This window comes from Echinops telfairi, unplaced genomic scaffold (genome assembly GCF_000313985.2).
Source record: "Echinops telfairi isolate 266 unplaced genomic scaffold, ASM31398v2 ScPeMD7_8;HRSCAF=38, whole genome shotgun sequence".
Classification (NCBI taxonomy): Eukaryota; Metazoa; Chordata; class Mammalia; order Afrosoricida; family Tenrecidae; genus Echinops; species Echinops telfairi.
This window is the reverse complement of record NW_022103905.1, coordinates 2971679-2981762: the sequence shown is the minus strand read 5'-3', so window position 1 is coordinate 2981762 and position 10084 is coordinate 2971679. Positions and strand designations below refer to the sequence as shown.

General features: G+C 50.5%; 1 protein-coding gene across 1 annotated transcript in view; it reads right to left on the bottom strand.

The window, feature by feature from the left end:
- SORD (sorbitol dehydrogenase) overlaps nucleotides 1-10084 on the bottom strand; it is a 32813-nt gene that overhangs the window by 13559 nt on the left and 9170 nt on the right. Inside the window, exons 2-3 of the mRNA XM_045286460.1 lie at nucleotides 6128-6161; nucleotides 3930-4094 (exon numbers count right to left, since the gene is read on the bottom strand). Of these exons, the coding sequence (XP_045142395.1) occupies nucleotides 3930-4094; nucleotides 6128-6161 (199 nt within the window). The remainder of the gene's footprint in view (nucleotides 1-3929; nucleotides 4095-6127; nucleotides 6162-10084) is intronic.

The window sequence follows — 10084 nt, the reverse complement described above, 5'->3', positions numbered from 1 at the left end:
GGCGTGGCACAGAAGAAGATGGTTGGTGACAGATTGTACCGGCCAATCTTGCAGAATTCATCCGTTTCTCGGGGAGCGCCAGGCTCGATAGCAACCCGGTCACCTGGAGAAGAAAACAAACACGATGTCATGTCCACGTGGGGACGCAGTGTCTGCTGAAAGGCCATACCCCCCTTCATCCTATTCCTGTTTTTCTTCCAGCTGGAAAAGCAAGCGCGGAGGAGACACTGGGAAAGGATGCATGCTCCTGGGCAGGTGCCAGATGGGAAGTCTGCTTCCATGAGCCACCCTCCTCTTTGGGGGCTCAGGGTGCTCCAGACAAGCCCAGCCCTTTAGAGCTTCCAAAGGAAATCTAGGATACAGCACGGGCTCATACTCTGAGGGAAACTGACCAGCCCACTCTCTACCAACCTGCTTGGCCTGTTCTTTGATTGACCTGTACAATAAGTCAAGCTGCCGCTTTGTTCCAGTCTGGGAAAACCTCGAGTCTAACCTGGTCTCTGAAGCAAGCTAGCTCCAGTCCCTGTCTCTAACTGCTGCCAGGAGAGAGTTAGTGTGAGGCATGTGCAGACTTTCCTCCCTGTGCCTGTTCTGAAAAGATGCAGTCTTTACAAAGACGAAAGCTATAAGTAGGACAGGCTCACTCTGATTGCTTAAAAAATAATTCGAGGTCAATTAATCCCCAATTAGCCCAACCATCTATCTCCCAAGGATTCCGATTCTGGTACAGAAGATTCAAGGCATTCAAGGATTGGGACACGCACACTAGCAAGCTTCTACCTGGCCTCACTCTCTGTGTTTGTGCTGGAAGTACTGGGCTTGACTTGCCCTCCAGCTCTTTTTTCCTATCTTCTTACGAGAAAAAAAATCAAATAGAAAAGGTGAAAGAACTGTGACCACCCAGACACCCTCTGCCTATATAATTTATCTTAACATTTAACTCCCAAGCAAACTCAAAGTCATCAATTCAATTCAGACTCCTAGCAGTCCTCGAGGTCGGGGCAGAGCTGCCCCGAGTGTCAGTGCTTGTGTCTCTTTTCACAGGAGTGAGTAGAAAGCCCTGTCTTTCCGCTGCGGGCTGGCTCATGGCTTCCAACTGCTGGTTCCCGGCTCAACACATACCCAACCACTACATCGCCAGAGTTCCTGACTCAGAGCTCCGCTCACTTTACCCTAGATTTATCCATTCATGCTGCTTCTCTTCCACCTGCCAGCCCATCTCTTATTATCCGACCATTCCATCCGAAACAGGTTTGACATACGGTGCGCACGTCGCATTAGAACACTTCGGTCGATTTGCCATCAACTAGCACAGAATATCTGCTAATGAGCTTTTTCTTTTTGGAGGGATAAGATTTAGATACAATGGAAGGTATAAAGCTCCAATGGGCTATCAGGCGGATGTTGTTAAAGTGTATCACATCCCAGTCCGTGAATGTCAGCCATGCAAACCCCTTAGGAGAGAGTAGAAAGCCCTGTCCAAGAGGCAGCATGTTCATTACCACCCCCTTGCAGGTTTGGTTCGGTGTTCCCTCCCCATCGGCCCCCACCTGCACCCCCGGTGCTAACAGGAGTGTTTCCTGTCCCAGACTTTCCAAGATGCAGGATTGCACGGGGTGTGTGCTTGTGCGCCTTGCTGCTTTCCCATGGAGGCGTGCTGCGTGGATAGCAGTCACCCACTCCTTCCGGGGCTGAGTAGGGTTCCACTGCATTGAATTCACCACAGGCAGTTCAGCCATCCCCCTGCTATAAACACTTGGATTGTTTCCATGCTCTAGCTGCTTGATTTGTAGGGTGTTGCCCGCTCCTCTAGGATCAGAGCGCCTCGGGATTCATCTCCGCTTTCAAGATTGACTGGCATTGTGATAGACACGTTTTTATTGTTCAAATAAAATGTGTGAATCGAAGGCAAAGAAACCATGGGCCACACGTGGCATTAGGACCTAGAAGGGCTTGCTTGGGGTGACAGTTCAGACGACTCAGCCTCAGGCTCGTACCCAGTCCTGAAGAGAACTAGCTAGATCCATAGGGAAGCAGGTGGCTCCCATGCTTAGAGAGCAGAGCGCAGACTTCCAGGAGCCTATACTACTGTTACAGGCATTGCTGCAAGCTCAACATCGCCACGGCTGGAGTTCAAACCCAGCTGAACTTGGAAGTCACTCATCTCAACTGATCAAACACTAGCATAGACCCCCTGAGCTAGTGTAGTCAACTCTGTAGCAAGGAGCACCCACCTTCCCTCTAAGGGCCAGGAACCAAGTGGGAAACCCATAAAAGCTGAATGTGGGCCAGGCAAGAAGCACAAGCCCATTGCCAGGGCTCTCGGCTCATTGTAGACACAGAGAGAACTTCACTTTGAGAATCCCACACCTAGATCAGTCTTCATCCCACTGCTGGGAATGAACCCTCAGTGGTTTTTGGAAGCCATGGGCTTGGCACAAATGACGACTTAACTACAGGATACACACAGCTAGCACCTTCAGCGCTGGCCCCTCCTGCGCTGCATGGGCGGGCTGAGCAAACCTGACCACCAACACGGGATGGCGCTGCATGCCAACACCGCGCACTGCATCACAGCCGCCCTATCCGGCAGGGTCACAGAACCTCTCCGGTGACTTTCCTAGACGAGCACTCTTCAAGGGAGTCTTTCTCCCACGGAGAGGCTGGTGGTTTCCAATGGCTGACCTTACACTTAGAAGCCCAACCAGAACCACTCCGTCCCCGGGACAACTCTGCCAGGACCACGTGGTGCCTTAAAGACCCCGACGCCATCTCAAGGCTGTGCAGTGAGCGAGCCCCTCCCTCAACAAAGGAAGGGGATGCCAGCACAGCTTGAATTTAAGTAAGGTGACCAGCCGTCCCGCTTTTGAACAATTTTTAACAATTTTTTCCTGGGTCCCGCAGCGTTTTTAAAAAGTCCCGATTTTTCCCCTCACTCCCCGCTCCCCCCTCCCTCATGAGCCCTTGATAGTTTATAAATTGTTATTTTGTCATATCTTGCCCTGTCCGACGTCTCCCTTCACCCACTTTTCTGTTGTCCGTCTCCCAGGGAGGAGGTCACATATAGTTCCTTGTAATCGGTTCCCTCGTTCCTACCCACTCTTCCTCTACTCTCCCTGAGGGGGAAAATGAGGACCTAATGCCGGGGGCTTTAAGTGGAGAGGAAATGTTTTGAGAATGATGAGGGCAATTAATGTACAAATGCGTTTTACACAATTGATGTGTGTATGGATTGTGATGAGTTGTATGAGCCCCTAATAAAATGATTTTAAAAAAAAGTCCCGATTTTTGGAAAGAATGCACGACAAGCTAGGGTATACGGTTTTTGGTTGTCATGTGGCTATTTCGCCAGGATATGAGTTTTATCAATGGTGTCCCACTTTACCAATGTTAAAATCTGGTCACCTTAATTTAAGGTGCTGGGTCAGGGAACAAGAGAGAATGTGCTACCTTGGAGAATTCTTCCCTCTGGGAGAAAGAATTAAGTGAACCTACCAAAAATATGAGTGGTTTCCCAGCCACCCAATAAGGACCAAAGGCTACGCTCCAGGGCTCTGGCTCTTAGAGTCTAGAGGCGGTTGGTACTTCCTCTCATTCCTGGGCATCTCCTCCAGCCCTTTTACCTGGCGAGGTTCCTTCTGGACTTCACGTGCCAGACTAATTGCTCCTTCCTCGGGCCGAGCAGGAGTGTGGACCAAACGCACCGTTAGCACCTGTGTTCTCCTTCCTTCCCTTTAAAATAATTGTGACTACACCTTTGCCGGTCTCTAGTCTGTTACCCGGGAAGGCATGACCTGTGCTCGAGGAGCTAAGGCTGTCTGGCTCACCACTGGGTCCCTGGTGCTTCACAGCGGGCCTGGCTTAGATAAAGCACACGTCTGCATTTGCGTTGAATGAATAAGTTGGTTTAGCTGAGAGAGTTTGCTGACCTGGTTTCAGGTGTTTTACTAACGATCCCACTTTGAAGACTGTTCCTGAAGCTTCGTGCCCCAGCACCATTGGCTTTTTCACCACGAAATCCCCGATTCGACCGTGCTGCCAGTAGTGGACGTCTGAGCCGCAGATGCCAACAGAATGCATCTTCAGCAGCACCTCTGGGAAGAGAGGAGGAGGGGAAGACAATGAGGGAAGGAAGGGTCCCTCGGGCACTTGGAGGTGCCCCAGCCATCTCCCTTCAGAGGCCCAGTGTGAGATTCAGACCCCAGAGAACAAGGCAGGCAGCCTCCACTAAGCCCTGTCGAGCACATGAACTGCTTCCACAAGCTATTATTAGCAGGAGGAAATAGACCCACCACTTAAGAGAACTGGTTTTCAGACAGCTAATATTCCTATGTAGTCCTGAAGGACAGCCTGACAGTATGGCCTGGCCAAACCTGGCGCAGTTCTCTGCACCTACTGCTCTTGAAAAGGGGCAGCTTCCATTTAAACCGCCCAGTGGTCCTCCTCGTGGGAAAAGCAAAGATTTGGTGGTGTTGTTGTGAGCCTGACCCCCTCACTGAATGAAATAGCAAAGGGTCTTTGACACGAACAGAGATCCCCCAAGCTCACTCGCGCCATCCACCAGGGTGGCCCTGCCGAGCTCTTTGTCCTCGGCTTTGGTAAATGGACAGGATGAATGCTGATCGGAAAGGTAGGGAAGTGTGTTTAAGTTAGGAAAATCACCTCACTTGAAATTGCCCACTTGTAGCAACGCGAGACTACACTGGGCATGCTGGAACTCTGGGCAGGCACCTCCATCTCAGCCTGGGCAGCTCGGGAAAGGGAGAGCCACACGGAGCAGAATATGCTTCCACTCCAAGATAGGGCGTGCTTGGCCCCCCCTAGAATCAACACTAACTTTTCAGGACCCAGTGAGCTGCCTGTCTCACTTCGGGGAGAGGAACATGCCTCAGTGAACGCACGTCAACTCTAAGTACACCTTACTTGCTAAGCCCTGATAAAAGAGTAGCTATTGTCTGCAGTCTTATCACTATAAATCAATAACCCAGCGGCCCAAGTCCAGAGCACAGCTCTGGAACCAATACAAGAGCTGCCTTCAACCTGCTGTGTCCTGACATCTGAAGAATGAGCCGCAGTCTTGGGGCAAGGGCGGGCTGGCTGGGGACATGAGCTGCCGATGGCCACTCTGCCCATTCCTTGCCCCCATCCTCCTCCTTTTAGGGTTCTCCAGGTTAGGAAGATGGGGAACTCCAGGGATGGAAACTATCAGCCCAGTAGCCCCAGGGGGGCATGGCTGCGGGGCCCAGACACCACCCCAGGATGTGTGCGAGTCTGTTGGGCCTAATGGCCCGCCCACGGAAAAGCCCAGAAAGAGTGGAGCAAAGGTGTGGGCATCCCTGCCCTAGTGAACTTACCCACTTTCTGAGCTTGGCTGATCAGGGCGGTGTGGCAGCCCCACCCATCCCTCTAGACCAGTGGTTCTCAACCTGTGGGTCGAGACCCCTTTGGGGGTCGAATGACCGTTTCACAGGGGTCGCCTTGTTCATAACAGTAGCAAAAAGACAGTGATGAAGTAGCAATAAAAATAATCTTATGGCTGTGGGGGGGGGTCATCACCACAACACGAGGAACTGTATGAAAGGGTGGCGGCATCAGGAGGAAGGACGAGACCCACTGCCCTAGACCTAAGGCCCCTGGGTGCCCTGCTCTTCCTTAAGTGGCCATCTGCAAGGGAGGAGGCAGCAGAGGCACCGTGTTCTCTTATTTAATGAAAAGACTACGTACAATCTGCACACACTCCTTTCCAAAGTCGGGGAGAAAAGCCGTGACCTGGTAACCCAAATCCCCCTTTTACGGTGGATAGACGAACTGGTGAAGTCAAAGGAGAACCAGTTTGCCTTTGAGCCATAGATTAAAGAGGTGTGGGGGTGGCCAAAACAAAACACTCTCAAAAACTCCTTGGGACAAGTCAGCCATCTGCTTCGGGAACTTCCGGGGTTCCTTCTTGCTTCTCTTATTCCCCGTAGCATCCAGTTAAACCCAGCGGCCAGCAGAGCGGGCTCCGGCCTGACAACGGCCTGGCACAGGTGATGAAGGGGAAACGCGGAACGGGCAGCAATGTTGGCACATGCATCTCCAAGGGAAGCAGCACATGCCCAGCTAGAAGACACGGTTCCCAAGGACCTACCATTTGGCCCCGGTTCAGGGATGGGGTAGTTTTCCTAAAGGAAACAAAAAAGAGAGAGAAAAAATTAGCCCGCATCATAACTTTACATAAAGAGCATTTTCAAGTTTTAAAAATTAATTTTTATTCCCCTATCTCTTCTTAAAAGCAACACAGCCTCAGACCACACTACTGCTGGGCGCATGCCTGAGGGGACATTGGTATGCAGAAGTCCGTCTAAGTCTTCAACACTTCTGAATAACAGTGCAAATGCACACAACATGAGGGGGTACCCCTAAAAAACACAGAATTGCACCGGGCAGAGCGCTAGGACACTCTTCCCCCCACTCCGCGAGCATCAATCAACTTGGTCGGAGTTAGTGCGCCCAGTGGCATTGCCTGGGAAGGTTCTCTTTGGTCAGTGAATTTTTTCATAAAAGCAGTTTGTGATGGTCGATTTAAGAGAACAGCATGCAGCTGTGACATTTTGTTTCCTGCCCAGGAAAAATTCAGCAGAAACTGTTGTGATGTTGAACACAGCTTACAAGGGTGAAATGTCAATTGATGACAAACCTCGTTCTGGATGTCTGTCAACTTCCCGAACAGATGAAAATGTAGACTTGTAGTGCATTTGGAGTTCATCCCACGAACTCAGACTGTTTGTCAAGCTTTCTTTTTTTTTTTTTTAAGCTTTCTATTTAGGGCAGTGGTTCTCAACCTTCTTAATGCCGTGGCCCTTTAATACAGTTCCTCCTGTTGTGGTGACCACCCCCACTCCCCAACCATAAAATTATTTTCGTTGCTACTTCATAACTGTAATTTTGCTACTTTTGTGAACTGGGTGGCCCCTGTGAAAGGGTCACTCAACACCCCCCCCAAAGGGGTTGAGACCCACAGGTTGAGAACCGCTGATTTAGAGGTTCTGAAAAAATTGCACAACAGTGTGCGACAGAAAAAGCCTGATTTGTGGCAGACGGGACTGTTTTTGCCACAACAACAAGGCACCTGCTCACGCAGCCATCTCAGTGTGCCAGGTTTTGGCAAAAACCAGCAAGCCTCTCTTGCCCCATGCACCTTGCTCACCTGACCTTGCTCTGTGTGACTTCTTTTTGTTTCTGTGAATGAAGAGGGACATGAAAGGACAGCGATTTGATGACATAAAAAAGGTGAAGATGAAAACGAGGGAAGTGCTGTCAGCCATCCAAACAGATGAGTTTGAAAAATGTTCCAAGAATGGAATCGCAGATTTGACAAATGTATTAATTGCAATGGAGAGTACTTTGAAGGTGATGAGCTTGTTTTATAAATACATAGCTTTGGGGGGGAAATTCTGTTTTTTGAAGGGGTCCCCATTGTACATACAGGTGTACAAAGGACAGATTCCTGGGCTCCCTTTCAACTGTGTCACAAGGCAGGCACCCCATCATTCAGGAAGGGCTGCCCAGGACTAATCAAGAGACAACATGCTCCGGGCATCCGCAGGCCTCGTGGCCTCATTGCCTCACTCACTCACTCACTCACTCACTCCAGCCGGGCCAGGCCCTCCCAGTGTGACTCAGCCACCAAGCTGCAAGGCTGCATGGGCTGCTTCTGGGTCTCTAGGCCTGCCTTCTCCATGCCCTTTCCCTCCAGGCAAAACATGTTCTTAGAGGTTTGTTTGGCCTGGCAAGCTCCTTCAGGAGAAGCATGAGGTGTTCCTAGAAGTTGCCTTTCTCTCGGGATGGGCTGGAGAAAGTGTCTGAGTTAGTTAGCTGTCCTCCTTCCATCCCATCAGCACACAGCTCTGTACTAGCCTGCTCCCCAACCCACCCCCAGGGACACACAGCCTCCGCATTCTGGTCATTCTTGCCGGTCAGACAAAAGCAATCTGCACTGGGGGTGGGGGGAGTGGGGAGTATTGCTTCATGGGCACCGGTTGGCTATTTGGGGTGTTTTGGAAAAGGATAGTGGTGATGGTAGTAGTGCAGCATGGTGAGTGCATTAATGACGTCAACGTATACGGAAACATGGCAAATTTCATGATACCTATCCGGTTTGGACAATTCATTTCCTAAAGCCCCCCACCCCCACCCCCACCCCACTACCAAGTTGGAAAGTCCTGGTGACAGAGAGCAAGGACCCTCCGTGGTCCAGCCCAGCTGCTCAGTTTACTAAGTCTTTGGAGGCAGAAGAGAGAAACTCTCCCAGCTCCATCATGACCAGGCTCCTCACAACCCAGCTTGCTGATGAGAAGCCTAGCCTGAGGCTGGAAGTTAAGTAACCTGGGCAAGGCTACACTGCTGGAGGGGAACACTCCACACACACCCTACCCCCCACCCCCGGCCAGGAGTCACCTCAGATAGACAGCTGCCTGCTACAAAAACCTTTTTTCCAGGGAGAGTTGCTGGCCCTATCGGTAGCATGATACACCAGGGACTGCTATGTGAAGTTGTTTCTGATGGGTGAGATTTCAGAGTGCCAGCTAATTTGAAGCCCAAGGTCTTTACTGTAAATGTGAAAAAGCGCCCTGCCTTCCCAGCTAAAGACACAGGGTTGATTTGGGTAACCAGGCACACTCCTCTGTAGCCTTGTCTCCAACCAGATGAGCTCAGCAGAGCACTCTACCCAGGTGAGGAGATGTGGTGAAACTCAAAGCAATAGTCAGACACAGCAAGGAGAGCCGGTGTTCCTATGAATGACTACTTTGAATGATGGCCTCAAGTCCACAGAACTGTTTGCCCTTATCACGCAAGGCTGCAGTGACTCTCCCAAACACTAGAGGGCACTGGGCCAACAGCCTGGTTGGTTAGGAAAACAGTAAACCAACCCCTTCTAAGAGCGCCAACTCTCCTTTCCTGTTGTCTTTGTTGCTACTTGAATCATCCGTAACTCTTCGTCCTTCTGCCTCTCCTCCTCTCTGACAGGTATTCCACCCACGGGAATTAGTCTATTACGTTTGTAAATAATGTGGTATACACCGCCCCAGAGTCCACAATGAATGTTTCAGAATGTTATCACCACGTGGTTACTAAACAACAAACCACTTGCCCTTTCTTTTGTGCTTCCTTAGGGTGACACTGGTGACAAGCCTGTTTACTTAATCTCCTTCTCTGTGTCAAATTTCAGCAGTGGTCATCTTTCATGTACACTAATCCTCAGCTGGTCAGGCTCCTTGGCTCCTCTGAGATCCCGAACTTCCACTGTAATCCCCACGCTTTCATTCCCAGAGGTTTTGTAACCTGCGGCACAGCCACCATTTTCTGAACAGGCTTTCTCTTCTTTCTGTGAAGTGGAATAACGGGGGTCGGAGCAGCTGAGGAACTGTTCGTGATCAGAGTCGGGCCATTTTGAGCATTTCCCACCCACTGTCGCCCCTATGCTCCTCCCCAGGTGAGCAGTGTAGGAAGTGCGCTGCAGGATTACGGCATCATCTCAGGCACCCCTTTCATCCTACAAGCAAGCTTGCCTGGTTTCCAAAATAGCTTTCTCAAACTCGGCTAGATCTATCTTTCAGAAATAGGTCTGAGTTGGGTTCTGCACGTCTACCTCACCTGTGTTCATCCCATACTTCTTGCTTGGGATGCGGCCACAGCGTCAACCCAGGAACGCAAAGCACAGTGGGACAGGACTCACCTGTCCACGTGCAAGCCCAGCTGAGGCCCCGTGTACATAATTACATCACTTCTTTGTGCCCTCAATTTCCTTTTATGTCTAACAAAGATCTCTACTCAGAATCAGAGTTGTGTGGCCCGCGCCCCCACCCCCCCCTTTCTGTAATTCCACATTTTTTCAAATTCACTGCCAGAGTGGATATTGACTCCTAACACCTATACGACAGGGTAGGATTGCCGCTTTTGAGTTTGGAGACAGTAATGATTACAGGAATAGAAAGCCCTGGCTTCTCTCTCTCTGAGTGACTGGTAGCTTTGAACTGCCAACCTTGCTGATGGCAGCCAAATTCATAACCACTGCTCTGTCAAAGCTTTTTTTCTGTAACCTGGA